The sequence below is a fragment of the Vipera berus genome, assembly GCF_964194415.1.
Source record: "Vipera berus genome assembly, chromosome: 2".
NCBI classification, from domain to species: Eukaryota; Metazoa; Chordata; class Lepidosauria; order Squamata; family Viperidae; genus Vipera; species Vipera berus.
This window is the reverse complement of record NC_138203.1, coordinates 136,373,694-136,387,106: the sequence shown is the minus strand read 5'-3', so window position 1 is coordinate 136,387,106 and position 13,413 is coordinate 136,373,694. Positions and strand designations below refer to the sequence as shown.

Below are 13,413 nucleotides of genomic sequence, written 5' to 3'. Positions count from 1 at the left end.
CCTCTTCAATCATTTTTGGCTCTACCCATTTAGGAATGGTGGGTGGGCTCCAGGATAACCTCATTTGTCCACCTGGACAACAAGACTCACTGTGTATCAGTTGCAGCATTTTGCCCTCAGGAACAGGTAACTCGGGGAAAAGTACCTTTTGGTCAGCTAGATCAGACCATCCCATTCCCACCTGTAGTGAGCAGTGAGGTAGAGAAGAGAAAGAAGTGGGACATATGAATAAAAACGTACATCTGTAATTGGAGCTGGAGGTTCAGGTTGGTGGTTTGGAGACCCGTTCCTAGTTTTAGAAAAACAAAACAGAAAAGGCACCTGAATTTTGCTTTTTCTCTTCTTGGCACTTATTTAAATATTCTATATCCTGTCAAAAGATGGACGGGAGTTCAACAGAATCATAGTTAAAAAGAACAACTAAAAAATTATGACCTTTCCATGGCCTTTCCTTTAAGCATCACTGAGGTTCAGGCTTTTATCAGAATTAATAAGAAGAAATTATTAAGATGGAAGGTAATGGTAGCCTATACAATCATTAAAGGTCATGCGAATGTAACACTTCACATTTTGTTTGTGTGTGTGTGTGTTTTGGCTTTAAAGTAGAACTTGGAGGCTATTTAGCCCAACTCCCTGCTGGATGCAGGAAACCTTAAACTGGAAGATCCCTGAATAGTCATTTAGTCTTGGCTCAAAGACCTCCAGCCAACAAGGAAAGCTAGACTTGTGCTCAAAAGCAGAAAGAGCAGCCATTTTCCTTTCTTCTATTTTTATATGAAGACAGGCTAAAAAGCTCTTTGTGTTTGCTGCTTCTGCTGCTGCTGCAGATTAATACCCTCCTCATCTTCTACCTGATTTATATAAGTCAGGCTGCCTAAGAGAGGGGTCCTCAACCTGTGCTCTATTGGCCACTGGGCCACATAAGTGGCTGGCCAGTGTGCACGTGTGTGTCCATCCATATAGCCCCATTCGTGCAAGCGTTGCAGGCATTCGCAGTCCCACTCGTGCAAGCATCGCAGGTGTTCATGGCTCCACTCTCATGTTTGTGTGCGTACTCTCATGTTTGTGTGCGCATGTGCATGCATTCAAACCCCACCCAAACCCCCTCCCTTCTTTCCCCCCTCCCACCACTCCAGGCCACCAACCCCGAAAAGTTGGGGAACTCTGGCCTAAGAGACATCTGGGAAAAGAATTTTAATAACAAGGAGCATGTTAGTTTCAGCAGCACCTCTGTCCCTGCAAGCTAATACCCCTCTCCACAAATAGTATTTTTAAAGTGAAAAATATCCATTCTCTTGAATATTCACTGTTTTTGCCCTATGCTTTTTTTTTTTGGAGAAAGGGGTGTACTAATGCAAAGGCATGAGAAGACAACCAGGGCCTCAAAAAAATTGCTAACCCCTAGAGTAAAGAAACCAATAAATAAAGAGACCTTTGTAAAAATATATATGCAGGCAAAAAGAATATACTGATACCTACCCTTCACTGATAGAGAAGCTGCTGTGAGAACTGCTAAAGCCAGGTGATGGCACATTGTTGACATACGTGATTTCAGGCCATGGAGAGCACTGGAAGAAAAAAAATATATACCCTTCTTCTAATGTGAATATTCCACAACGTTTCTGTCTTCACACCACAGATTTTCTAGTGATACGAATGGATCCTGCCTTCCCCGCCCCTTGCTTCTATGGCTTTTCAGTTTCCCAGCTCTTGATAAAAGAAAAGGAAAAAAAAGCACATCCAATTTATCTGAGGAAAACTATACATTTATTGGAATAATTTTGTTCATTCTAAGATAGAGGCACAAGCTCTAATTTCAAGCTTTCCTTTCTTAAATGCTACAACAAAATGAGGCTTATTTTGAGGTTAAAGGTACAAGTGACCTTTTTAAAAAAAATTAAATAAAAAATCCCTAAAGTTGGCTGTGCAGTCTTTATGTGCTCTGTGTTGTTTTTAAGCAAGGTTTCTTCTCAAGAGAAGCTATGAAAAACTGTTCTTTTTTCATGAAATTTGTATACTAGAGTATTTGAAAAAGCATCTTTTCATACCCAAGCCTCACGCTGGTCAGAAGTGATGAAGTATTGCTGAATGTGCTCGTATTATCCTTATGCATGAGGTATGGATTTTAACCAAACTGTGACTCAGGTTAGGATTCTCCCACTTACTTTTTTTTAGTATTTATGAATACAACATTTGCACCAGTGATTTACAACTTAGGAATGTGCTACAATGATATACTAACACAGAATGAATGGCTGCCAGCAATCTTGCTTAAAAACAGCATGGAGCACACAAAGACTGCACATAGCTCACTTTAGGGATTCTTTTTATTACTGTTTATCATGCATCTATAGAAAATAACATATAACGGACCTGAGGAGATATTAATAGCCTGGGAGAATAACCTTCTCTGTGTGAAAGAGCATATTCCTCAGCTGCTTATCTGTGTTGCAACAACTACTTGATCCTGGACTGTTAAACACAATCAGATTTGCTTAAAACCTGAATGGGAGACCCCAGGAAATCCCAGGGCTTTCCAGAAAGTGGCAATGGTAGATTAATGTGTATTGTTGCTAAGAAAGCCATATGGATGCATCTGTAAAATCACTAGGGACCAAGCTTGATTCCCAGAGACGTTATTACTTTTCAGTCACGAGCACTATCTTATTTGCTGTATAACACTGGTATCTGTCTACTCTGGTCCTCAAATTCTAATTTAACTGAGCTTTAATCCTAGACTTTCCAAACATCTTTATCTTCAAAATAAATAACTATGCTTACTGAGTAAGGGTGTTGTGATTCAACAGTGTTTAGGGGCATCAGACTGGGAAAGCCTGATTTATAATGTTGCTAGTATTTGATCCAAATTAGTACTTGATTATTAATACAGCACTGTGAGCATATGAACAGCTCTCTTTCTTGAGCCCGAGGCCAAGTGTTTTGTTCACAGAGCTTGGTTTTCTTTTTTTTACCTCTGTAAGTATTGTCGTTTCATACGAAGGTTGGTATTTTTCCTTCTCATGAGGAGTTCGCTTTTCCATTTTCTCTCTGTCAGTCTTTTGTTTTCTGTCTGCTCCTTTGGGCTGGAAACGAAGCATGTTTATTAAACTAATGTGTAAGTTATAGGAAAAGAGCACTCTCCAAATGTTCTCAGCTCGTGAAGACATCACCATGTTGATTAGAAATGTATTTACTGTAAATATACTGTGACAACTGGCAGTAATAAGGAGTTATGATTCCCCTGCCATTAACTGCTGCCTCTGTAGGTTTTGACCACGAGGGATACAATATTCAGTTTGGTTGCTATGTGTGTAGACTTTTAGCTACTCTTAAAACAGAACATATACTATCATGGAAGTAGTCCATACTATCTGTCTGTCTGTCTCTATCTCTATATATATCTATCCTATATCTATATCTACACACATACATTGACACTTCATGTCATATGCTCAATAAATAAACAAAAATACTGCTGCCTCTGTAGGTTTTGACCATGAGGGATACAATATTTAGTTTGGTTGCTATGTGTGTAGACTTTTAGCTACTCTTAAAACAGAACATATACTATCATGGAAGTAGTCCATTCTATCTATCTATCTATCTATCTATCTATCTATCTATCTATCTATCTATCTATCTATCTATCTCTATATCTATATCTATATCTACACACACATACATTGACACTTCATGCCATATGCTCAATATACAAACAAAAATAAACTGCTGTTTTTGAGAGGGAGTAGAAAGCTAAGCAGGCTTATTCAAGATCCTGCTTTCATCTCACGATCAAAGCTGGCAAAAGCTAGATTCATATCTTTGGACAAACTATCAGGTGGTTTATTTGATACTGACTGAGCCACTTTGGTTTGTAAATCAAGTTTATAACTTACTACAAAGTGTAAATCCAGGAAAGAGCTAGCAGCACTGGCTATAATTCTGGGTCTTTGCCATGGTAGAACTCTACCCAAGTGCCTGTTAAGTTATTCAGAAACTAGTCAGGATCTTGGGAGGCAGGGAGTGAGCAGCAGCAGGCAAGTAGGCTCTTTACTTTTAACTAAGATTAAATCATCAGCTATTTTATTTACTATCTGATTTTAAGGCTACTGTTTTACCTTATCCTAGTCTTTTAATCTCCTAATTTTTAAACCTTCTACACTTTTGAAATTTTATGTAGTATGGCCACTAATCCACCCTCAGTTATATTTCAGTTACGGCTTAGCTACAGTCTAGCTGTATTTTTAACAACCCGAGCTGGGCCTCAGCTACAGGAATGCCTTGCTGCTGCTTTTTTATTGTTGTTACTTAGGTTTTACTGATTAGCCAGGAAGCCTAGTACCGTCTAGCTTTGATGTGACCTTTTTTATCTGATCGATTTATTTATTTACTTTATTTTTACTATTTTTCTACTATTTTTATTATTTTATCATTTTTACTTACTCCCTTGCTCCCTGCTTTGCCGGGAGGGTAGGATCCTTGCACTTACTTGTGAGGAGCCCTATCATTGTTTGCATCAGGACTTGCTTCCTCTCGACTCCTGACTCCTCTTCCTCTGGATCCAGGACTCGTCTCAGAGAGTGGACTCTTTGCTATATTACACAGTTCCTCCTCTATTGTGCTACTTAACATAAGGAAGTCAAAGAAAAGGAGCACATCCCTCACTGACCTGGTTCCTCAACCTTCCCTGAAGCAATCCAAGATTGAAGACTTTGTTTTAACTCGGCCTCTCTGCTTGAAAACTCCAGCTCCCTTTTATCTGGCTGCTGCCGGTTGTCGAGATCCTCCGATGGCTGAGGGTGTCGCCCCTCGAGTTGAGAACAAAGCTCCCCAAAAACTACGGTCCTCAACCAATCTTTAAATGAGCCCACCCTTGCAGAACTTCTGGCCCAGCAATGTTTCCTGGTTGTAGATACAACAGCGAGCATACAGCTCCAGCTTGATAAAATAATTACCCTAAACCAGGGATAGGCAACATCGGCTCTTTTATGACTCATGGACTTCAACTCCCAGAATTCCTGAGTCAGCTATGCTGACTCAGGAATTCTGGGAGTTGAAGTCCATGAGTCATAAAAGAGCCGAGGTTGCCTACCCCTGCCCTAAACTATCTAGTTTCCTGGGTTGCCAGTGGTAGCCCTGGGCTGGCTGCTCGGCAGCCTGATGAGGTAGCAGGGTCCTCTCTGTCAAGCCTCAGCAAAAGCTCTGCTCAATGTAACCCTACCAATAGTTCGATCTCTACACCTCTAGATGCAAACAGTCACCTGGTTTTACAGCCAAAACAGGTGGCCCTTAATATCAATCCCATCAATGGCTATTTGCCTCTTTGGGGCTCAATTCGGCTGGCAAGGGGCCATATATTACAGCTATTGGGGTTGAAAGCTGATGTTTTGAAGGAGGTTGAATTTTTACCCTCCCCTATATATTGCACCAGAGTGCTACTTAGTTTTGACAATCCTAACACCCCAAAACTATTCTTCAGGAGATCTCTGTTAAGATCCTTCGGCATTTTGCCAAGAAGAGTCTTCAAAGATATGTCGACTAAGCCTCTTCTAAGCAATTGACAACCGGTGAGTGCCAGGAGATTTATTGCCCCCCAAAGACCTTCAGCAGCACATGCTAATGTGCCAACCTTGAATGTCATCCCTGATATTAGACCATCTACTAAATATGCACCTATTCCTGTAAATTCTCCTGATGGCGTCCTCTCAGAAGGTATCCTGACTGATCCTCCTACAGCCGGTCAAACCAACATCTTATCAGGAAGCTTGCCTTGACTTAATCAGCTGGGAAGAAATGGCCCCAAAGGAAGTGACACCTGCCCAGGGCATCCAAGACTGCTTAGTGAATAAGCCCCAGACCAGTGCCTCTGGGATTCCATCTATCCATGGGGCTGACTCATCTCAAGATATTTTCTGGAACCTGGAGGAGATACAGCTCTTCGACTCCTTTCGTGCGCTCCCACAGCCAGAAAGGGCCCAAATTATAAAGCATCTGGCTGCCGTTAAATCCAAGCTCTGGAGTCTCTCACTACCTAATAAGGATTTCCTTGGACTTCAGGGAGCCCATACCAATTCACCAGTGGAAGCTCCCTTGGCCCTTTCTCCAGAATGTCTAATTCGTGAATCTGAAGATCTTGGGCTTCCTCAGACTCCGTCTGCTGATGCCACTGAATGCTTGCCAGCTAAGCAACCAACTAATGCTACAAGTACAAACTGGAGCGCGTTTAGAGCTCTACAGCCCCATGAACAAGGCTCGCCTCCCTTCCCCGCCTTTGTCTCCCAAGAGGGTGACACTGCCTTTTAACAACGGGTGTATCTTTTTGGACCTGAAGGGCTCCCTGGAAAAAATTAATTATACAGAATGACTATCAAACCTGGCAAAAAAAAACCCCTGCACTCTCAAATGCCTTTCGTGGAACATAGCAGGTTGGGGGAGAAGGTGCGGCACCATAGAATTTACCAACTATATCCAGCCATTCGATGTGGTCTTGCTTCAGGAGACCTGGGCATGTGATAAGATATCCCTTACAGCAGACATGTCAAACACAAGGCCCAGGGGCCAGATCCGCCCAGTGAAGTGGTTTCATGCGGCCCGCGAAGCCATCCTGGAAACAGTGAGGAAACGGCCCCCACTGCCTTGGCCCTGGCCCAGAGACCCTCAGATCTGTCCCACTCCTGCCTGGGCCCCCATAGGCACCCTTGATGCCAACGATGTAGAGCTGGCCACACCCACCCAGTAGGCCATACGCACTCTAGCCACGCCCACCCAGTAGGCCACTCCCACCCGGGCCACACCCACCCGGCCCCCTGAGGGCAACCGCCATGCTGATGTGGCCCTCCATGAAATTGAGTTTGACACCCCTGCCTTACAGGGTTTACGGCCACTTCCTTGGCCGCTACCAAACAATCTACGATGGGAAGACCCAAGGGTGGTTTAGCTGGCTTGGTCTCTACCTCTTTAAAAGTGGAGATAGTGGAGCTGCCCTCCTGTGGCTCCTTAGCCATGGCGCTCCTAATTAAGAGAGGTCACAGCAAATTGTTAGTGTTTAACATCTACCTTCCCCCGACGGTGAGGCAAGCCGATACTAAGGCTCAATGGGGTGAACTGGAGAATTATATTACTTGTATTGAAACTAAATTCCCAGCGCTGTACACTCTTATAGAGGCCGACTTTAATGCCCGATTGGGAGTCCAAGTCCCCCCATCGATTGAGGCACTCTACTCCCAAGAAATCCTCCAGACAATAGGTCACCAGATTTCAGCTAGACACTCTAAGGATGAGCTAACAAATTTTGCTGGCATTCAGTTAGCCCTTTTAGCATCCCAACACAATAAGATAATCCTTAATGGGAGTACCCCAGGTGATCTAGCCGGTGAGTTTACTTTTAGTTCCTCACGTGGGAGTAGTGTTACTGATTTTGTGCTGGTTTCCCAGTTACTAAGAAAGGCAGTCCATGCTTTCTATGTGGACTGCCTCACAGAGAGCGACCACTATCCCCTGGTTACAATTATTGGGCTTTCCTTAAATATACATCTGTCTAAAGGCCCCCAGATACTGGATCCCTATGTGGCCTCGTATACAAGGAGGATCAAATGGTCTTCTAATACTGAAAGAAAGTTCCACTCCTTTTTATCATCTCCAGAATGTCTCAGCCTATATAATCAGGTCCTAACAAATAGTGGCTCAGAGACAATTTTGACCTTTGAATCACTAATTAATAGTGTCCAAAGGGAGCTAGGAGCTGACCGTAGGCCAAGGGGTCCATGTCACTTAAGAAGCAATCCCTGGTTTGACAAAGAATGTCTGATGCTTAGAAACCAGATTAACCGGGTTTACTTGCTCTATCGTAATCGAGGGGATAAACGCCCACCAGAGGACTACTATCGCCTGAAGCGGGAGTATAAAGGGCTAATTGTTAAGAAAAAGAGGGCTAAAGAGAGAGAAGTGGGATCTACTTCTCTTCTCCATCCAGCAGATGAACACCTGACTATTTTGGCAAATTGTTGCCAGCTCTTTGCCTGGTCACCAAGAACTCCCTCTCTGCTGTATCTCCAACAGAGATTGGGAAAATCATTTCTTGTCAATCTTCCAGGCTTCAACAATTTCAACCGAGCTCGGACCACAACTGCCTCCTGCAATTCCTAACTGGCAACCCATGACTCATACTGAGATTACTGAGCTTATTTCTGAACTCAAGTCAGGCAAAACCCCTGGCCCTGATGCCATACCCCCCGATTTGCTAAAATCTAATCCCGAGTGGTGGATTCCTCTCTTAGCAACACTTTTCACCCATATTAATTCTTCTGGCAGGATCCCTACCTCCTGCAGCCTAGCAATTATTGTTCCAGTTTATAAACGAGGAAATAGGAACAACCCAGCCGACTATCACCCTATAAGCCTGCTTTCCATCATTGGAAAATTGTATGCCAAATATCTCCAACGCAGACTCCTTATATGGATCGAGGAGTCCAACACTATTGGTGCAGAACAGATCGGGTTTAAAGCGGGCTGTGCCACATTGGACCACTGCTTTGTCCTAGTGCACCTGGTTGACAAATACACTATCACACCAGGTGGCAAACTTTTTACTGCTTTCATCGATTTAAAGGCAGCGTTTGACTCAGTCCCTAGGGAACTGCTGTGGTCAAAATTACACAAAAGTTTCATCGACAGACGTCTCTTAACCCTAATTAGATCCTTATATAATCAGACCTCCAGCCAGGTCAGGTGCGGCTTGCAGGGAGAACTTTCAAATCCCATCCCGATTAAGAGCGGAGTTAGGCAGGGTTGTGTCCTGGCCCCTCTTTTGTTTAACTTATTCTTATCTGACTTGGCCTCTTACATTGGTCGTATTGAGTCCCATGCCCCAAAGCTGTCAAATACAAAGATTCTGCTTCTCCTTTATGCTGATGATGCGGTCCTTCTATCACTATCAAGGCTCGGTCTGAAAAGATTACTTTCTGCATTTGGGTCCTACTGTGCCGAGAACCACTTGTCCATTAATTACGACAAATCCAAAGTATTGGTGTTCTCCAGAGCCCGGAAATTATACAACTGGGCTATTAATGGTAATGCTGTTAGGCAGGTCTTCCACTTTAAGTATTTAGGTATTCAATTTCAGAACACTGGCGCTTGGACTAGACATCGAACCCAGGTGCTGAATTCGACCTCCTGTAGCCATCAGCAGATCCTAAGATTTTTCTTTACCCAAGGAGGCCAGTTTATCCCTTCTGCTCTGCATATATACAAAGCCAAAACCTTGGCCCAAACTCTTTACGGAATTCCCATATGGATACGGGGCTTCAAGGATTGTATTGAAAGAACCCAGGCTGTTTTTCTTAGGAAACTTCTGGGTCTCCCTCCCTGTGTTGGCTTTGCTCCGATGTATCTGGAGCTGGGCATTCAATCAGTCAAATGCATGGCGTGGATCAACACCTTTAAATGGTGGTTTCGGGTGCTCTTCTCGGCAGTCCCTGGTAGCTACCTCTCCCTGGTGTTTGCTGACCCTCATACCTCTCATTGGGAGAGGGAGCTGACGAAGAAACTCCACTTGCTAGGTTTTACGGGGGATGCCTTGGGAGATTATGGCCTCAAGGACGCCCAGTCTAGGGTAGTCCAACGGCTTGTGGACATAGATTTGCAATATTTAAGAGCCAGAGCTAACAAAACCTGCTCCCCTCTGATCTACAGCCAATCTAATAATTATGGACTAAGGATGGCTTCATACTTCTACACTCTAACCATCCCCAAATATAGAAGAGTCTTCTCCCTAGCCCGTTTCAATGTCTTGCCGTCAGCACTACTCGACGGGCTATTTAAGAGGCTCCCGATTAGCGAGCGACTATGCCCCTGTGATAGCGCTGAGGTTGAAACCGTGGAGCATGTCTTTTTATACCGCCCTTTGTATAACGCAGGCAGAACTAAATTACTGTCTCTCCTTGAAATAGACCCTTCTGGTCCCAATGCTAGTAATTTGGTCTTATATTGTCTAGGGGATGGTCCCTCATACATCACTTCTCAGGTTTCTAAATTTCTTTTAAGAGCTGTAACTATTAGAGGAGAACGTTGCAATTCCCTTCAACCAAGGCTTCTGGTGTCCAATTGTCTATGATTTTACTTTCCCCATGTTTTTCTTTTGTTGCACTTGTACTTTGGTCTGTGACCGCAAATAAATAAAATTAAAAAATTAAAAAATAAATAGTCAGGATCTTTTCATCTAGATTCTAGAAAAAGCTAACAGAGTTTTTTTTAAAAAAATATTTATTTATTATTTATTCTGCTGCCCATTTCCCTTATAAGGCAACTCTGGGTAGCTCATGTATATTATATATGTAGGTTTTGCCGCAGAAATTGCTTTTTTTGGGGGGGGGTGTCCTCTTGTGCTGAAAAAAGGCTGTGAACTCTCTTTCGAGGCATTAAGAAAAAAAGTATTGCAATGGCATAGATATAAGAAAGCTAACGTGTCTGTTTAATATAAAAAAATGAAACATTTTCCATTAAGAATATAGCACTGTCCAGAACAGATGGTAACATTGGCTTCCCTTACTGGGTATAAAAGTTCACTCTGAAAATTAATGCAAACATGAAAAACCAGTTCCACTGCCTCCCCGCACTTGCTGAAGTCCTCTACTGTAGATGTTTATCTATGCAAAGGTTATGGAATCTGTTTGAATAGTTATAACAGAAGTGCTCACCTTGTACAAGATTATGCGCCAGGATTTTTATTTTATTTTTTTACATCCCAAGAAATGTGGGTGCTAACTTGCAGGATCAATAGGTTAAAGTAAAAGTGACCACAAAGGAACAATTTGTTTAACCAGAGCCAGATGCACACAGGATTTTGTTTTGAGAGCAAAAGAATATGAATCCTTTGCCCACAGGGAATTTTCTATTCAGGTATACACTAATTTCCAATAAAAAGGAACGTCTTGGTAGTGGGTGGTGGAATAAAAGCGGTGAAGGTGGGAGATCGCTTACTACTTCCTGAAACCTTTTGCTCTCGAGTTTCTGTGCTGTTGAAAACTGCATCAGATATACAGAAAAGGCAACTTCCCCGCTGCATAATGTAATGTAGCCCTCAAAACCTGTCTTATGAATTAGGTTAAAACCCATCATACTTCCCCATTTTAGGATTCTTACTAAATTAAGAATGCCAAGTTCTATTGTAGGAGGTAATCCAATATTGCACACACACATAATTCAGCTTTGCATCTCATTACATTTGCATCTAAAAAGTAGGAATATTCGAATCCTAGCTTCTCAGAGCTCATAAGCACTTATGCTGGTTCATACTGCCTCACTACTGCTGATGAGAGTGAGTTAAGAGGGTCCAGCAATTTCAGTGATTGTAAGAGTGGTGCTGATTAGAATGGAAACTGCTATGGCTCCTCTTGATGATAAAAGTTGAAAAGATAAAAGTAAATGTGAAGAGTAAATGTGAAGTAAATGTGAAGAGCCTTGGTGGAGCAGTGGGCTAATGCCTCCTTAAGTAACACCAGCTGCCTGCAATTAGTGCAGGTTCACGTCCCACCAGGCTCAAGGTTGACTCAGCCTTCCATCCTTCTGAGGTAGGTAAAATGAGGACCCAGATTGTTGGGGGCAATAAGCTGACTTTGTAATAATGCCGCTTGGGGGGGCCCAAAAGCCCTAATAAGCAGGCATATACATAGAATGAAGGCTACTGCTAAGCTTGTAAGCCGCCTTGAGTCTTCGGAGAAGGGCGGGATATAAATGGGATTAAAATAAAAATAAAAAAATAAAGATATCCACAATGAGAGTCAGAGCAGCCATGAGGAAAATGTCATTTTAAAAGAAGGAATTCCAAAATTAAAGCTAGAAGGAGGCAAATCCTTTCTATATTGCTGCCAAGACATAACTGAAACATTTATAAATTTGGTTGTCTTATTGTAAGAGCACCACACGGAAAGACGCTGCCTGAGTTACTGAGGAAGAACACTGAACTTTCCCAAGAAAACCTGGAATGGCATGATGTGATCAACTCAAAACCACCAGGGCTTCTTTCTGGTCACTGATGGTGCCATCATAATGAAAGAGCGCTGCTTTTTTACAAAGGGCCAATGCAATAGGAACATGGAACGTTAAAACCATAAATCCAAGAGAAAACTGAAACTGTCAAAGCAATTTTAAAGCATAATAAATGGAGCATAATAAGATAAGATGGCCAGAAGTGCTTTACGGGCCTTTCTGAGGTGTCGTAACTTTAACTTTGAACAGTTGTTAAATGACTAGTCATAAGTCAAGGGCTACCTGTATTATTAATAGATATTTAGAATGCAGAAGCTGGAAAAATAGAAGAACTTGCAAATACAGGATTATCTGCATAGGATAAATGTAATAGTTTTATTAACATACATAAAAGGATGTAAGAGGGAAGAAAAAAGAAATTAGAAATCCAACAGATTAAAAAAAATACCATAAGCATGTTTCAAATAACAAATTATTCAGCCTAATTTTAAAATCAGCCTAATTTTAAAATCCTTCATTAAATCTTAACAGCCTTTTCCAATACATTGTTAGAGAATAAAAACCAAATGAGCACATTTCAAAACTCTTAACGTGATAAATCTGAAATCTTTCCAAAATCAAACGGTAATTTAAGCAAAGTTACTCTCTAGTGTTGTAACTTTAGCAACAGTAACGTAAGTAAGTTCTGATTAAGATCTTCTAATGAAGAATGGAGCCATATATATATAAAAAAAAGAAATGCCAAATGAATAGGCAGGTTTAAGAAAAAGCAGAAGGATATGAGATCAGATAGCCAACATAAAGCGGACAATAAAGCAAGCAGGAGAATTTAATCCAGTTTACTATACACTACAGAAAAGCCTTTGAACATTAAATCATGCCAGAATAGTGGAATATATTGTGGATAAAGGGGTGCCAGGACGCCGACTTGAATGATAAAAAACAAGAGGTTACTGTAATAATGGAATTTAGAAAAACAGCAGTTCAGAATAGGGAAGAGAGAAAAGGAATGCATGTTGCTCACATATACATTTAGTGAAAAACTTGAACTAATAATAAATATTAAGAAACAAAAGATTAGGTCAGTCAGCAAGTTTAGAGAACTCACAGTTGACAGCAAAGAAGCAATAGCAGTAATTTTGATTCCTTGGCCTCAACAACTATCTATCTATCTATCTATCTATCTATCTATCTATCTATCTATCTATCTATCTATCTATCTATCTATCTATCTATCATCTATTTATTTAACTAGGATGGACAGTGTTCATTTTCAGATTATGGATGTGGAAATAATCACTAACAGGACCACGGACTACAAGGGTAAGCAATGAATCATTGCTGAGCAAAACTAATAATTGCTCTTGAAGCAATGATCGGTAAATAGAAGCTTACATACTTTGGGTATGTGATGGAGAGCGATGAACT

The 13,413-nt window shown here is 41.6% G+C and overlaps 2 protein-coding genes across 5 annotated transcripts in view; one reads left to right on the top strand and one right to left on the bottom strand.

Moving 5' to 3' along the window:
* TFCP2 (transcription factor CP2) overlaps nt 1–13,413 on the bottom strand; it is a 52,254-nt gene that overhangs the window by 13,891 nt on the left and 24,950 nt on the right. For 3 of the 4 annotated variants that reach the window (XR_014024982.1, XM_081316619.1, XM_081316621.1), the window contains exons 8-10: nt 2,973–3,083; nt 1,480–1,568; nt 241–289 (exon numbers count right to left, since the gene is read on the bottom strand). Coding sequence is in view for 3 of the 4 variants with exons in the window: in XM_081316619.1 (XP_081172745.1) it covers nt 241–289; nt 1,480–1,568; nt 2,973–3,083 (249 nt within the window). In the remaining variant the exon portion in view is untranslated. The remainder of the gene's footprint in view (nt 1–240; nt 290–1,479; nt 1,569–2,972; nt 3,084–13,413) is intronic. The other variant, XM_081316620.1, reaches the window with a different exon arrangement.
* Nucleotides 6,874–13,134, top strand: LOC308661606 (uncharacterized protein). The gene is made up of 2 exons (XM_081316628.1): nt 6,874–7,830; nt 7,874–13,134. Exons 1-2 carry the CDS (start codon nt 6,913–6,915, stop codon nt 7,889–7,891), a joined length of 936 nt encoding a protein of 311 aa, XP_081172754.1. The 5' UTR covers nt 6,874–6,912; the 3' UTR covers nt 7,892–13,134.